This window comes from Tachysurus fulvidraco, chromosome 9 (genome assembly GCF_022655615.1).
Source record: "Tachysurus fulvidraco isolate hzauxx_2018 chromosome 9, HZAU_PFXX_2.0, whole genome shotgun sequence".
Lineage (NCBI taxonomy): Eukaryota > Metazoa > Chordata > Actinopteri > Siluriformes > Bagridae > Tachysurus > Tachysurus fulvidraco.
In genome coordinates, this window is record NC_062526.1 from 26145096 (window position 1) to 26162562 (window position 17467).

General features: G+C 45.5%; 1 protein-coding gene across 1 annotated transcript in view; it reads right to left on the reverse strand.

Moving 5' to 3' along the window:
* The window catches only part of LOC113660576 (obscurin-like), a 75026-nt gene that overhangs the window by 38253 nt on the left and 19306 nt on the right, over window positions 1-17467 (reverse strand). Inside the window, exons 9-13 of the mRNA XM_047818191.1 lie at window positions 16282-16415; window positions 15502-15813; window positions 3994-4308; window positions 3580-3888; window positions 641-955 (exon numbers count right to left, since the gene is read on the reverse strand). Of these exons, the coding sequence (XP_047674147.1) occupies window positions 641-955; window positions 3580-3888; window positions 3994-4308; window positions 15502-15813; window positions 16282-16415 (1385 nt within the window). The remainder of the gene's footprint in view (window positions 1-640; window positions 956-3579; window positions 3889-3993; window positions 4309-15501; window positions 15814-16281; window positions 16416-17467) is intronic.

Here is a 17467-nt window from a genome sequence, read left to right on the forward strand (position 1 = left end):
TATTTAAATTCATCCTTATTGCAGGGGCAGTCAGGCAGAATCCCCTTACTGCAAAAGCCCCAAATAAAGACATTGCATTCAACATCATTAAATGGTTGCACCTCGCTGGAGACCTGGGTGGGTAGGAGGGATCGACTGAAGAAATGTGAGGTACAACAACACATTGCCGACCCTCATTAGAGACGTCCCTGCACATCAACACACTTGAAGTTTCTTTAACTTTATCAATTTCTCTTTAAAGTTCTTTGTACAAGTTACTCTGATTTAAAAAAAAAATTCTGTGGATTTTCATTACTCAATAAAATATAAACATTAATACATGCTTTAAAACATGAATTTTGGTTTAAAAAAATAAATAGTCTAAGACTCTTTGAATGTTATTTATATTATTAATATTTCTTCTTAATGATTTCAACTGAATTCCTCTTAAATTATGATTAGCTGTAATTATTTATTCTTAAATGTTTAATCTTAAAGCTGTAATTATTTAATCACTTGTCAAAATTAAATTGTTTTGAGTACATTTGTTGTTGAGGGTTTCATTTACCTTTGAGTAAATAAGACTTTTACATATGGTCAGCTGCATGTGGGGCAGATATGATTGTCACTGAAGTAACATAAATAAAAATGACTTAGTTACCTTTAACAGTGAGTCTGACGTATCTGTATTCACCCCCACTAACATCACACCTGTAATCTCCTCCATCCTGTTCAGTCAGGTGTGATATGAGCAGAGAGAGATTTCCTGAAGATTGATCATTAACCAGCTGAAATCTCCCTTTGTACTCATCACTCTCAGTAGATATCTGTGCCCAGTTATTTCCATCTGTTGTTTTCTTCCATGTGAATGTCTCAGGTTTTCTGTGGAGCTCAGTGCAGGAGCAGGGCAGCAGTACTGGGTCTCCTGTGTATGCAGTGATCTCTTCTGTCTCTCCATTTCCTTTCAGATTGCAGCCTGTATGAACACACCAGTTAATGATGTGTTAATGATCAGTTCACCATCTGTAACAACTCTGCAGAACTAGACATCCTGTAACTCCACAACTCAATAATGTCCACAACTTACTTGTGTCCTATAATCAAAAATGTTAATAACCCTCTATTATACACAAGTGCTCAGTCAAATTAAAATGTATTTTTAAACATTTCCTAAGAAACAACACATTACATCATACACAACTACAGTCAAATCATGTCACAGTATTGTGGCAAGCTACAGACATGACACTACAGACTCAGGCAAAAAATGTTTAGAGGCTTTTTACACAGACAATAACAGCAGAAAAAAAACATTTTACAACAAATTTATACAAATGAAGAGAACATTTTTATGGAAGGGGAGTTGTAATTGTACTATTGTAGTATTACTATTGTACTATTGCACTATTTTAATGCACATAAATATTGGTCAAAGATTACACAAGTAAACACAACATGCAGTTTTTGAATTAAAGTTTTTATTATTAAGGGAAAACAAAATACAAAACATACATGGCCCTGTGTAAAAATTGTTTGCCCCAAACCTAATAATTTTTTGGACCACCTTTAGCAGCAAGAACTACACCAGGTTACGCATGTAAGCTGGCTCCCTGAGACGCAATAGGAATGGTTTTGTGAGGAAGTTGTGTCTGAAGCTCTGTGCGCACACACGCCGATTTAATGGCTCAGGAAGGACACGTGACTGAGTGATTACGCGCCAGTAAGTCTATATAAGGGCATCTACGTCACACTACTCCAGCCTCTATTTGTCTGAAGGAAGCATGAGAGGATACCCTGGGCCTGGCCAGTGATACAGCGTCTCGTTCCCTTCTCAGGGAACCGGGTTACACACGTCCAAGTCCAGGATATAGAACTTGATAAAGGTGTGCGGGCCAACCTGCCACAGCACAAACATCTTCAAAGGGAACGCCCATGGCCAAGGCACTGGATGAGGCAATACCTCTAGCAGAGTGAGCCCTAATGCCGATAGGCGAAGCAAGACCGTGCACCTCATAGGCCTGAGCTAATGGCCTCCACTACCCAGTGTGCCAGGCGCTGCTTGGAAACTGGATTACCCTTATTCCAGGCCCCCAAGACAGATAAAACGGGCATAGGAGTTACTCCACGAGCTAGAGCGGTGGACATAAGTCCTCAAGGCCCTCAGTGGGCAAAGCAAATGCAGCCTCTCCTGTTCCACTGACTCATGGGGTGAGGGACAGAAGGCCCACAGTATGACTGCACAGCCAGCCATCCTGGGCACCCTAGGGACATATCCTGCCCCGGGGTGCAGAAAAACCTTTAACATGCCAGGGGAATAATTCTAGGCAGGTGGGGGGCTATCGACAAGGCCTGCAGATCCCCCATTCTCTTGAGAGAGGCCAAGGGTAGCAGCAGAGCCAACTTCAGGGTCAGAAACTTCTCAGAGGCTGACTCCATGTGCTCAAAGGGGGCTTCCAGCAGCCCCTCCAGGACCACAGAGAGGTCCCAGGAAGAAAGTTGTGGTCTGCAGGAAGGACTCAGCCACCTGACACCACCCAGAAAGTGAGAGACCAGAGGGTGCCTACCGAAGGAGGCCCCATGGAGAGGTTCGTGGTTTGCAGTGATGGCGGCCACGTACACCTTTAACGTAGATGGGGAAAGGTCCCGAGAAAAGAGAGACTGCAGGAACTCCAGCACTGTACTGACCAGGCAGTGAACTGGATCCTGACAGTGTTCATCGCACCAGAGGCGAAAAAACCTCCACTTCAGAGCATATAGCTTCTCAATAGAACACTTCTCAACTTACCTTTCAAGTTTCTTTAACTTCATCGATTTCTCTTTAAAGTTCTCTGTACAAGTTACTCTGTTTTTTTTTCCATCGCTTTTTATTACTCATAAAATATAAACATTAATACATGCTTTAAAACATGTATAAAAATAAATAGTCTAAGACTCTTTGAATGTTATTTATATTATTATTTCTTCTTAATGTTTTCAACTGAATTCCACTTAAATTATTAAGTACAATTGAGTAGCTGTAATTATTTATGCTTAAATGTATTCGTAAATGTTTACTCTTAAAGCTGTAAGTATTTAATCACTTGTCGATAGTAAATTATTTTTAGTACATTTGTTGTTGAGTGTTTCATTTACCTTTGAGTTAATAAGACATTTACATACTGTCAGCTGCATGTGGTGTACATATGGGCCATTAGATTTTAACAGAACTCAACCATACTAAAATTGCATAAAAGGCTCACATATGGGCCACATTAAATTGTATTATTTGGCTCTTGTTTGGTGGAGTTATGGCACTCCTTTGGTTCAGTTGTGGCGAAGAAGAGGTGTGCCATATTTGGGCCACATAAAATTACATTTAGCTCATTCTCCTTTGGTTCAGTTTTGGCAAAAGCGATGTGGGCCATATCTGGGCCGGCAAACACAAACTAATCTAGGCCACAGCTCAGCTGTTTATCTGGCCCAAATCTGGGCCAAAGGAAATTTGCTGACTGGGTTGTCACCAAGGTTTGATAAATGTACCTCACATCTTTTTATTACAAAGCAGTAATAATTAAAAAAAATATATAATTTCCTTGTATAATCAATTGAAGGGTGTTTTACCTTTCACTGTAAGGTAGATGTATGTAGTCATTTCATCGATCTCACACCTGTACAATCCTCCATCCTCTACAGTCAGGTGTGATATGAGTAGAGAGAGATTTCCTGGAGGATGATCATTAAAGACCTGAACTCTGTTTGTGTAGAGATTTGTCTGCTGCTTTGGGAAGATCTTTATGACATCAGATCCTTTATAAAAGCCCCATTTGAAAGTCTGTGGTTTGCCTTGTAGTTCAGAGCAGGAGCAGGGCAGAAGGACAGACTGTCCCACGATTCCAGTCACATCCACTGTCTGTTGATTCAGTCTGCAAGCTGGAGAATGAACAAAAATCAACATATTGTATTGATGTTACAACATCAGATTAATCTGTCATGAGATTATCACTGAAGTAATATAAGTAAAAATGACTCATTTACCTTTAACAGAGAGACTGATGTCTCTGTATTCACCCCCTTTAGCATCACACCTGTAATCTCCTCCATCCTGTTCAGTCAGGTGTGATATGAGCAGAGAGAGATTTCCTGAAGAGTGATCATTAACCAGCTGAAATCGCTCTTTGTACTCGTCTCTCTCCGGAGATATCTGTGCCCAGTTATTTCCATCTGTTGTTTTCTTCCATGTGAATGTCTCAGGTTTTCTGTGGAGCTCAGTGCAAGAGCAGGGCAGCAGTACTGAGTCTCCTGTGTATGCAGTGATCTGTTCTATCTCTCTATTTCCTTTCAGTCTGCAGCCTGTATGAACACACCAGTTAATGATGTGTTAATGAGCAGTTCACCATCTGTAACAAGTCTGCAGAACTAAAGACATCCTGTAACACCACAACTCACTAATGTCCACAACTAACTTGTGTCCAATAATCAAATTTTAATAAAAAAAAATGTCTCTATTAAAACTCTCTATTATCCACAAGTGCTCAGTCAAATTAAAATGAAAATAGGAAATGGGATTTTTAAACATTTCCTATAAAACAACACATTACATCATACACAACTACAGACAAATCATGTCACAATATTGTGGCAAGCTACAGACATGTAGTTTCATTACATGACACTTCTATAGACTCAGGCAAAAATGTTTAGAGGCTTTTTACACAGACAATAACAGCAGAAAAAAAACACATTTTACAACAAATTTATACAAATGAAGAGGTTAACATTTTTATGAAGGGGGGGGGGGTAATAATTGTACTATTGTAGTATTACTATTGTACTATTTTAATGCACTTACAAAGGATGCCCGGGGCCTGGCCAGCTCATTCCCTTCTCAGGAAACCGGGTTACATACATCCAAGTCCAGGTTATAGAACCTGATAAAAGTGTGCGTAGAAGGTCAATCTGCCACAGCACAAACATCTTCAAAGGGAACGCCCCTGGCCAAGGCACTGGATGAGGCAAAACTCCTGAGGAGCGAGCCCTGATGCCGAGAGGTGAAGCAAGACCGCACACCTCATAGGCCTGAGCTAATGGCCTCCACTACCCAGTGTGCCAGGCGCTGCTTGGAAGATGGATTACCCTTATTCATCGGGGCCCTGAAGACAGACAAAAAGGCAAAAAGGCCTCAGCTGCCTGACACCACCCAGAAAATGAGAGACAAGAGGGTGCCTACCCAAGGAGGCCCCGAGGAAAGGTTTGTGGTTTGCAGTGATGGCGGCCACATACACCTTTAACGTAGATGGGGACAGGCCCCGAGAAAAGACTGCAGGAACTCCAGCACTGTACCAACCAGGCAGTGAACTGGATCCTGACAGTGTTCATCGCACCAGAGGCAAAAAATTCTCCACTTCAGAGCATGCAGCTTCCTAGTGGCAGGAAGCTTTGGGTCTGGCCCATGAAGAGGACCAGTTCATAGAGTCAGGAACTGGTCCTCCTCATGGGCCAGACCCAAAGCTTCCACATCTTGGGGCGTGGGTCTAGGATTGCCCCCTGCACTGGAGAGAGGAGATCCTCTCTGACGGGAACCTCCATGGAGTGCCGTTCAGGAGGGAGGCTAGGAGCATGAATCAACTCAAGAAGGCCAACGAGGGGCAACTAGTAGGTGCACAGATGGAGCCTTTGCCACATCCATACCAAATTCACTCCACCACGTGGGGGTGGAGACGTCACTCCCCGGGCCTCAGCACCTACCTCGACACGAAGTCTGCCTCCCTATTTACATGCCCTGGGATGAAAATTGCTCTCAGAAAAAGGAGCCTGGTCTCTGCCCAGAGCAGAATCTGCTGTGCCAACCTGAAACAGAGGTGCAAATGCAGACCGCCCTGATGATTGATATTGGGAACCACCGCAGTGTGTCTGTCCGTCCTAAGACATGGCAGCCCTGAGGTGTGGAAGAAATTGTTAGAAACACAGCCCTCATCACCAGGCAGTTTATGTGCTATAAGAGATAGAGGCCCTCGCATAGACCCTCGGCAGGATGGACATTCTAGGCCGCTCCCCAGCTCAAAAGGCCACCTGAGCGGGAGACAGACATGCCCGCATTGTGGTGGAGTCCCAAACTAGCCCCAGAAAGGTGGTTCTGTGAAAAGGAGAAAGCACACATTTTTCTGGGTCCAACCTGAGGCCTAGAGACCTCATATAGGCAAGCACAGCATCTCGATGACTGGCCGCCATAGCTTTCGACTGGGCCAGAATGAGCCAGTCGTCCAGGTAATTCATTACATGGATGCCCTGAAGACACAACAGTGTCGTAAACGTGTGGGGTGAAAGGGCTAGACCAAAAGAAAGAACTGGGCCAGAATGAGCCAGTCGTCCAGGTAATTCATTACATGGATGCCCTGAAGACACAACAGTGTCGTAAATGTGTGGGGTGAAAGGGCTAGACCAAAAGAAAGAACAATACTGGTACACTTCACCCCCAAAAGTGAACCTGAGGAACTTCCTGTGGTCTGGTAGAATGCCTATGTGAAAATAAGCGTCCTCAAGGTCCATCGTCACAAAACAGTCTTTGGACCTGGTCTGGGACATGATAACCTTGAGCATGAGCATCTTGAACCTGTAAGTCTTCAGAGTATAGTTGAGAGACTGCAGGTTCAAAATCGGATGCAGCCCCGCATCCCTATTCTTGGGAATGAAATATGAAATATCGGCTGTAAAGCCGGAGTCCCGCTCTGGGAGGGGAACATGCTTTATGGCCACTTTCCTCGGGAGTGAGAGAAGTTCCTCTTTTAGGAACACCGCCTGGTGTCTGCCAACAATGTTGGGCAGCACACCCTGGAAGCGTGGAGGAATGGAGGAGAATTGGATTCTTTAGCCTTTTTATATGGTATCCAGGACCCACTGAGACACACCTGGCAGAAGTTTCCACGCTGCCTGGCTGTCTGATAGTGGTGTCAACCTCGCACAGACCTCCCGGGTGCCCTGAAACTGGCAGGTGCCAACTCAGGGAGATCTGTGCAAGGAAGAGGTGCAGGCACAGACCCTACTGCTCCCTGAAACGCCGGAGGTAGCAGGGCACGCAGTAGGGGAGCCTTCCTGAATGGGACACTCATAGAAACTGCAGCCCTCAGGCACCAGGCCCGGGTACACCGACCGGCCTCCCTAGTCTTAGACGGGGGGCACGGGCAGCCACACTAACCCTTCTTACTACCCTGAGTGAGCTAGGAGGGGGTTCAATGGCCACTTCAAAATCTTCATTTTGTTTTCCTTCAGCCATTCAGAGGTGGACTTGCTGGTGGGTTTTGGATCATTATCCTGCTGCAAAACCCAAGTTCACTTCAGCTTGAGGTCACGAACAGATGGCCGTACATTGTCCTTCAGGATTTTTTGGTAGACATCAGAATTTATGGTTCCATATATTACAGCACATCTTCCAGGTCCTGAAACAGCAAAACAGCCCAAGACCATCACACTACCACCACCATATTTTACTGTTGGTATGATATTTTACTTTTACACCAGATGTAATGAGACAAACACCTTCCAAAAATTTCAACTTTTGTCTCGTCAGTCCCCAGAGTGTTTTCCCATAAGACTTCAGGCTCAACAAGATGTTTTCTGGCAAATCTGAGCCAAGCCTTTATGTTCTCTTTGCTCAGAAAAAGAGCAGGTTGTCATCTTGGAACTCTGACATGCAGGCCATTTTTGCCCAGTCTCTTTCTTATGGTGGAGTTATGAACATCGACCTTATCTGAGGCAAGTGAAGCCTGCAGTTCTTTGGATGTTGTTGTGGGGTGTCTTTTGTGACATCTTGGATGAGTCGTCGCTGCACTCTTGGGGTAATTTTGGTTGGCCAGCAACTCCTGGTTAGGTTCACCACTGTTCCATGTTTTAGCCATTTGTGGCTCTCACTGTTGTTAGCTGGAGTCCCAAAGCCTAAAAAATGACTTTATAACCATTTCCAGTCTGATAGATCTCAATTATTTCTCTCATTTCTTCCTGAATTACTTTGGATCTCGTCATGACGTGTAGCTTTTGAGGATATTTTGTGGATATTCTATTTCACTTTGTTGAGTCACATCTATTTTTAGTGATTTCTTGATTGTGAACAGGTTTGGCAGTAAATAGGCCTGGGTGTGGCTAGAGAAATTGAACCCAGGTGTGATAAACCACAGTTATGTTTTAACAGGGGGGCAATCACCCTTTCATAATGATCTTACCTTGACCCTCGAGAAACTTCGAGGGACAGTGGAGAAGAAATTGCAGAGGATGGGGGACATCATTGATGAGTATGGGGCATTACGCTTTGGAGTGCAAGAGGCAAAAGGCGGGAGAAAGGTTCCAACCCCACCAGTCTCCAGGAGGCAACAAGAACTCAAGCGCCTCGTTCAAGAAAGGAGACAGCTTAAGAAACAGTGGAAGAAGGCCTCGGAAGAGGAAAAGGAGGGTATAGAGGCACTTCAGGTTTACATCAAAACCCGGTTGGCATCCCTCCGTAAAGCAGAGAACCTACGGAAACGAAGAAGGAAGAAAGAGCAAACTAGAACTCGGTTCTATAAAGACCCCTTCAAGTTCCTCAAAAGACTCTTCACGAGGGAAAAAAGTGGCGCTCTAAAAACAACAAAGAAAGACCTAGAGGAGCACCTGAGAACAACAAACTTTGACCCAAAACGATATCAACATCTGGCCATTCCATCAGATATCCCACCCATAGAACCCCCGGAACATCATATTGAGACCAGCCCTCCGACATGGAAAGAGGTGGAAGACATAGTTCGACGGGCAAGAACAGCATCAGCCCCGGGGCCAAATGGAGTCCCGTACAAAGTGTATAAGAACGCACCAGACGTCTTGAGGTTCCTCTGGAGGCTCATGAGAACAGCTTGGCAAAAGAAGATAATACCCAAAGTGTGGCGTAGGGCGGGCGGGGTCCTGATCCCTAAGGAGAAGGATGCAGTGAACATCAACCAATTCCGGCCAATCTCTTTATTGAACGCTGAGGGTAAAATCTTCTTCAGGGTCATTGCCCAGAGGATGGCCGTGTTCCTGCAAAGGAATGCGTACGTCGATACATCCGTACAGAAGGCAGGAATATCAGGATTTTCTGGCTGCTTGGAACATTCCAGCATGATCTGGCACCAGATCCAAATGGCCAAAATGGAGAAAAGGGATCTCCATGTAGTTTTCCTCGACCTCGCCAATGCATTTGGCTCTGTGCCCCATGAACTCCTGTGGTCTGCCTTCAAATTTTTCCACATACCGGACACCATCACAACCCTGGTGAAGGCGTACTTCCAGGATCTGCAGTTCTGCTTCACCACTTCAAAGTTCACCACCTCATGGCAGTGCCTGAACGTAGGTATAATGGCGGGATGTACCATTTCTCCGTTGGCATTTATAATGGCAATGGAGGTTATCATCAGATCCTCAAAATGGGTTGCTGGTGGACAGCGAGTCGACTCTGGTTTCCGCCTCCCTCCACTCAGAGCCTACATGGACGACATTACAACACTGACCACCACTGTTCCATGCACCAGGAGACTGCTCAGAACACTTGAGGAAAACATCCGCTGGGCCCGTATGAAAATCAATCCATCCAAGTCACGCAACATCTCGATTGTGAAGGGAGTACTCTCTGATCTGAAATTCTTCATCGGAGATGTCCAAATCCCAACAGTGTCTGAGCAGCCAGTAAAAAGCCTTGGAAGGTGGTATGATGCAAGCCTGAAGGATAAAGACCAGGTGCAACAGCTGCGCAAAGACATCAGTAGTAGCCTACAGTCCATCGACAATACCCAGCTACCTGGAAAGCTAAAGGCCTGGTGTCTGCAGTTTGGTCTCCTACCCCGGGTGTTGTGGCCCCTAGTAGTGTATGAGGTTCCAATCTCAATAGTGGAGAAGATAGAAAGAGGAGTCACAGCCTACCTAAAGAAGTGGCTCGGAGTTCCACGATGCCTTACCACCATATGCCTCTATGGAGATGGTGTCCTCAAGCTGCCCCTCACCAGTCTAACAGAGGAATTCAAGTGTGCAAAAACCAGGCTCCAGATGACACTGAATGAATCTCGAGACCCAGTGGTGAGCAATAATGCACCGACCTTGGCAACCGGGCACAAATGGAGGCCAGGAAAGGCAGTCCAGGAGGCAATAGCAGCCCTCAGACATGCTGACATTGTGGGGCATGTCCAGCAAGGAAGAGGAGGCCTTGGGCTAACTAGCCGTGCTGTCTGGAGTAAGGCCACTGCACCAGAGCGGCGGATGATGGTAGTGCAGGATGTACGCCATCAGCAGGAGGCTGCAAGTTGGGCTAAGGCAGTCTCCCTTGGCAAACAGGGACAGTGGACTCGATGGGACAGTGTGGAAAAGAGGAAGATCAGCTGGAAGGAACTGTGGGCCATGGAAGCGATGCGGTTGAGCTTTTCCATCAGAGCAACATATGACGTCCTTCCAACACCAGATAATCTTCACCAATGGTATGGTGAAGATCCGGAATGTGCCCTCTGTTCCATGCCAGCTAACCTCAGGCACATTCTCACAGCGTGTAAAACAAGCCTCATCCAAGGACGCTACACTTGGCGTCACAACCAGGTCTTAAAAAACCTTGCGTCTGCCCTGGAAGACAAACGAGTTGCCACTAACTCCCTACCACCCCCAGCAGCATCACACCCCTTATGGACGACTTTTGTCCGCGAAGGGGCAAAACCACAGAAGAGCAGCTCTACACCATCAGAGCGAGACCAGCTGCACTTGGCCCGCGATTGGAAAATGCTATCTGACATTGGGCGGCAACTTGTGTTTCCGCCGGAGATCGCAACCACCACCCTAAGACCTGACATGGTGCTCTGGTCCTGTTCGCTAAAGAAGGTCTTCATTATTGAGCTCACAGTACCCTGGGAGGACTCGGTAGATGAGGCCTATGAGCGAAAACATCTGCGCTATGCCGATCTAGCTGCCGAAGCACGACATCATGGCTGGAACACAGAAGTCCGACCAGTGGAGGTGGGCTGCAGATGTTTTGTTGCAACATCTATGACCAGACTGTTTAGAGACCTGGGAATTAAGGGCCAGAGCCAGCGTTCGGCAATCAGAGCTGTATCGGAGGCGGCAGAAGGCAGCAGTCAATGGCTCTGGATGAAGAGGAAAGACCCTAGCTGGGCCCCGAAGTGAGAGGATCAGGAGGTATGCGGTCAAGGATGTTTGACTCAGGGAGGAGGATGCCCCTGCCATGCATAGTCCCTTGGGATGTTGGCTATTAACAACAAGGCAACTCCTATGACTAATTGGGTATGGAACGCAAGCGTAGGACTGATCACCCTGTCGCTGGCCGCCTCTGGGGAGGGTGTATAGTGTGAAAGGCCGAAACACCCTAGGAACCAAAGGTACACTACTGATGATGCGTTCCTAAATTTCTTCAGGTTCTCTGTTCATGAACTCTTGGAAATGCTTGCACAAAGGATAGTAACATCTTATCCTGTGTTCCTTGAATCATATAGGGACATGTTGGTTTAGATTTTGTTTTCCCTTAACCTGTTAGAGGCCTACGTCTCGGTACCGAGCCACGACCGCTAGGAGGCGAAAATGCATCAAATTCATTGTAACTTCATTGTAACTTTTAAGCATTAAATCCTCTAAATACACGGTTAAATTATATATTGTTTGAAAGCTTAGACTCTCAGGATTTTATTAAGCGCACACACACAGCATAATATGATTTATAGTAATTTAAACATTTGATAGAAAATTGAACTAGGTGGCGCTAGTTCGATCTGTTTACTCACTTTTAAACGCTGGTCTTTAAATTTCCCTTTCTTCACATTGTCACTAATGTTAATGTATTTTCCAAAACAAATGCTTGTAAAAATCCCCGAGAGTCCAAAAAACTTGAAAATGTAATCCTTTTAATCCAAAACGCTTTGCTCGCTTCACAAGAATTATGTGTTTGACCGGAAACTGAACACGAAGCTTCACTTCCGCCCTTTGTTGGACTCCTACGTCTCATTGGACACATACCAAAATTTCAAAACGCGTCAGATTTGTAGTCGAGGATGTGACGAATCAAACAAGCCCTCGCATGAGCCAACCAGTGCCTGTGCGGCCGAGATAGGCAGCTAAGAAGCCAATGAGGTCTCTCCATGCTATGTGGGTGACCCGCCCTTTGACTGACATTTGCTCCGTCCAGTAGCGATTTGATGTTTCGCGAGCATCATAGCTCTTTAGCCAATAAGGAGACGATTCCAACGAGATGCAACATGATACATCTGGTGAGTTCGGGCTGTGCAATAAGCGTGCGCATATTAATTTTTTTCAGCTTTATTGCGCAATTCTCGAACGTTTCACACTCTCACACCTCAGGGTGTCAGTTTACAGGCATTTTTTCAAAACAGAGTTATAGGCAGAGGGGTTCTCTTTGTTATAGGACTTTTGAACTAAGCATGCAGTCCTTTTATACAAAGTTATACAGTAAAAAAAAATAAACAAGAAAAACCTGAACAGACGGACATGTCCATAGAAAAATATTCATATAAAATCCATTTTTGAGTCTTTTGACTTCATTTTTTTTTGGTGAAAGCCAAGACATGTGGCTATGGCCCTCAGTTGTTGTTTACCAACCAGCATTAAATACAGCAATGTATGTAATCAGTTTATCAGGTAAACAACTCAGACGGAAATAAACACCCTCCATTCTAGCCTCTATAACTCTGTGTCAGTAAGGCTTAGAATCAAGCTGACACTTGTGTCGGAAACTAGAGACTCTCTTCTTTCCAATGAGACCAAGCTCACCTCTGTGTGTCAAAGTATATGGGAGCTGTACCACTTTTTATGTGGGTATGTCATCTAGGCGAAAATCATGAAAATGGGGGGGCGACAGGTAACAATAATAAAAACCTTCATTTACCTTCATTGTGTTTACTTCTGAAACATTACAGTGTGACAAACATGCAAAAAAATTTAAATCAGGAAGGGAGCCAAGACTTTCACACCACTGTGTAAATTTACATTTATGACCAGAAAATAATGATGATGCATAATGAAATGCTTTTGATGAAGCGGCTCGCCCAAAGCGGGATTCGATCCGCAGATACTAAGTTCCTCAAATTGTGCAACTGAAGCGTAGAGCAGGTACAGTGATACAGTAACTCCTCGCTCAAACTCTCATATTACCGCACTGAAACTCAATTGAAACTCTTTTTCTAACTATGCTACGTGCTCTCTTACGTGTTACTGCTCTACTCTGACACAGACCTTGTCCACTTGCCGAAACTCTGTGACTTAAATAGGTGTGAACAGGTGTCACGCGTTGCGCTAATTGCAGTTACATGACCAAGAGCCTATAAAGAGGCATGTTGGTGGCCATTACAAACATATTGTATTGATGTTACAACATCAGATTAATCTGTCATGAGATTATCACTGAAATAACATTGTGCTGCAGACATGTAGTTTCATCACACGACACTTCTACAGACTCAGACAAAAATGTTTAGAGGCTTTTTACATGGACACTAACAGCAGAAAAAAAAAATTCTCAAATTTATACAAATGAAGAGGTTACTCTTGTAGTGTTTTCCTTGTTTCTGTCTGCTGTCATTCCCTGCTGTTAATTGTTGGCCCTGCCCACTTATTTGTTACCATGAACGATTGTACTCAATCTTTCCTCCAGGTGTGTTGTTTTTGTCTCTGTCTCTGCTTTGTCATTGGTTCCTGTCACCTATATATTCTCTGTTTGTTCACTTCCCTGGTGCTAGTTTCAGTGTTCCTGTTTCCTGTCAACTCTGCGTTCAGTCTTGTTTTGCCTGCCTGTTTGTGTAACCATGGGCAGCGGAGAGACGGAAGCCAGCGTTAAATGTTTTTTTTTGGGGGGGGGGGGGCAGCAAGCATCAGGGTCCGTGGGCTACGGAGCGGAACCAGCCACGGATGCCCAAATGCCCTACAGTGCCTCCGTCCAGCCCAGTCCCGTGCACACCTGTGACCGAGCCGGTTCACATGGCTACCGTACCAGCAAGCTCGGCTGAAGCCCGTGCGAACCGGCTGGTCTCCAAACTGGCGGATACCCCGATGAGGTCGGCTTGGCCGGCCGGCATCCCTAAGCCGTCGGCCTCACCTGCTGAACCGACCGGGTCGTTGGAACCAGCTGAGACGAACGGGTCGCCGGAACCAGCCGGACCGACCAGGTCGCCGGAACCAGCCGGGTCGCCGGAACCAGCCGGGATGCCGGAACCAGCCGGACCGAACTTGTCACCGGAACCAGCCGGAACCAGATGGGCCAACCGGGTCGACAGAACCAGCCGAATCGACCGGGTCGACGGAACCAACCGGACTGACCGGGTCGACGGAACCAGCTGGGTCGATGAAACCAGCCGAACCAGCCGGGTTGACCGAAATGACTGAGTCAGAGAACGCAGTCGACATGGTTACACCCAAGCTCCCTGAACTCTCTGCCTGGCCTGAACCAACCGATTTTCCTGTGTTATCTGTCTTGTGTTTTATTTCACTGGATTTGCCAGCCCCTCTACCTTCTGTCCCTGTTTACAGGCTCAGAGCACCCCCAGCATCACCATGGGTTGCAATCACGGCCAGCTCACTGAGCACATCGGCTGCCCTGCCCTGGTCTCCAGCCCTGCCCTGGTCTCCAGCCCTGTTCAGTTCTCTGGCCCTGCCTGCGGCACCGCCCTGGTCTCCTACACTGCTCTGGTCTCGGGCTCCGCCTCCAGCACCACCCTGGCCACCAACTCCGTTATGGTCCCTGGCTCGGCCTGTGGCACCACCCTGGTCTCCAGGCCTGCTCTGGTTTCTGGCTCTGCCTGCGGCACCACCCTGGCTCCCAGCTCTGCTCTGGTCTCTGTCTCCACCTGCAGCCCCGCCCTGGCCTCCTACTCTTCCGGCTCCACCCTGGCCTCCTGCTCTTCCGGTGCCGCCCTGGCCTCCTGCTCTGCCGGCGCCGCACTAGCCTCCTGCTCCGCTGGCGCCGCCCTGGCCTCCTGCTCTACCTGTGCTGCCCTGGCCTCCTGCTCGGCTGGTGCCGCCACTACACGAACTCGACCCTCCCACCCTGGTTGCGCCTTCGCTCCACCCTCCTGGACTGGTTTCTGCAGACTTGGGAGCCTCTGGAAGCCACTCATTCTGTAATGAGTCTGTCTGTGTTTTCCTTGTTTCTGTCTGCTGTCATTCCCTGCTGTTAATTGTTGGCCCCGCCCACTTATTTGTTACCATGGACACTAATTGTACTCAATCGTTCCTCCAGGTGTGTTGTCTTTGTCTCTGCTTTGTCATTGGTTCCTGTAACCTATATATTCTCTGTTTGTTCACTTCGCTGGTGCTAGTCGTTTCAATGTTCCTGTTTCCTGTCAGCTCTGCATTCAGTCTTGTTTTGCCTGCCTGTCTATGTACCTGTTTTCTTGTTTTTTGTCATTAAATCTCTTTACTGCATTTGGGTCCTCATTCACCTTTGCCTCACCTTAACAACTCTATTGTATTGATGTTACAAAAGCAGATTAATCTGACATGAGATTATCACTGAAATAACATTGTGAATAAAAATGACTCATTTACCTTTAACAGTGAGACTGATGAATCTGTTTTCATCCCATTTAACATCACACATGTAAAGTCCTCCATCTTGTTCAGTCAGGTGTGATATGAGCAGGGAGAGATTTCCTGAAGAGTGATCATTAACTAGCTGAAATCTCTCTTTGTACTCATCACTCTCAGGAGATATCTGTGCAAAGTTATTTCCATCTGTACTTCTCTCCCATGTGAATGTCTCAGGTTTTCTGTGGAGCTCAGTGCAGGAGCAGGGCAGCAGTACCGAGTCTCCTGTGTATGCAGTGATCTCAATCCATCTATTTCCTTTCAGACTGCAGCCTGTATGAACACACCAGTTAATGATGTGTTAATAAGCAGTTCACCATCTGTAACAACTCTACAGAATTACAGATCTCCTGTAACTCCACAACTCACTAATGTCCACAACTTACTTGTCCAATAATTTTATTAACTCTCTAATATCTACAAGTGGTCAGTCAAAGAGAAAGAGTTTTGCAATTAAAATGTTTTTTTTTAACATTTCCTTTAAAAACAACACACTTCATCATACACAACTACAGACAAATCATGTCACAGTATTGTGGCAAGCTACAGACATGTAGTTTCATCACATGACATTTCTACAGACTCAGGCAAAAATGTTTAGAGGCTTTTTACACAGACAATAACAGCAGAAAAATAACATTTCTCAAATTTATACAAATGAAGAGATCAATCTATTATATTGATGCTACAACATCAGATTAATCTGTCATGAGATTATCACTGAAATAACATGTCATTTACCTTTAACAGTGAGACTGACGTATCTGAATTCACTCCCTTTAACATCACACCTGTAAAATCCTCCATCTTGTTCAGTCAGGTGTGATATGAGCAGAGAGAGATTTCCTGAAGAGTGATCATTAACCAGCTGAAATCTCTCTTTGTACTCATCACTCTCAGTAGATATCTGTGCCCAGTTGTTTGTGCTTTTCCTCCATTTGAATGTCTCAGGTTTTCTGTGGAGCTCAGTGCAGGAGCAGGGCAGCAGTACTGAGTCTCCTGTGTATGCAGTGATAAATTCTGTCTCTCCATTTCCTTTCAGACTGCAACCTGTATGAACACACCAGGACATTTCTCAAGTTTCTCCAGTTAATAATGTGTTAATGAGCAATTCACCATCTGTAACAACTCCACAGAACTACATACATCCTGTAACTCACAACTCACTGAAGTCCACAGTAAGCATGTAACTGAATATGAAAACATAAACAGATAACAGATACAGACATCCTGTAATCTCTAATGTCCACAACTTTCTTGTCAAATAATTACTAATTTTATTAGCTGTCTAACTAATTGGCTGATTTTTGAGCCTTTTGCTTCAAAACAACATTCCCAATTTAAAATGAGCATAACTCAAATGCTATATACGGTGTATTTGAAAAATTCTGGGACCAATATAAAGGTAACGTTCAGAAGTGAAAGTCAGTGTCAAAAGTGTCAATCAGCTAATCAACTCAAAACACCTGCAAAGGCTTCCTGAGCTATCAAAATGGTCTCTCAGTTTGGTTCACTAGGCTGACCTGACAGGTGTCCAGAAGACAATCATTGCCACCCTTCACAAGGAGGGTAAGACACAAACATTCTTTACCAAACAAGCTGGCTGTTCACAGAGTGCTGTACCTACACATGTTAACAGAAAGTTAAGTTTAAGGAAAAAGTGTGGAAGAAACCAACCAACCAAGAGAACCACAGGCTTGAGAGGCTTGTCAAGCAAAATCCATTCAGGAATTTGTGTGAATTTCACAAGGAATGGAATGAGACTAGGGTCAAGGCATCAAGAGCCACTACACACAGACATGTCAAGGAATTTGACTACAGTTTTTGTAATCCTTTTGTTAAGCCTCTCCTGAACATCAGATGACATCAGAGGCATCTTAGCTGGGCTAAGGAGAAGAAGAATTGGACTGTTGCCCAGTGGCCGAAA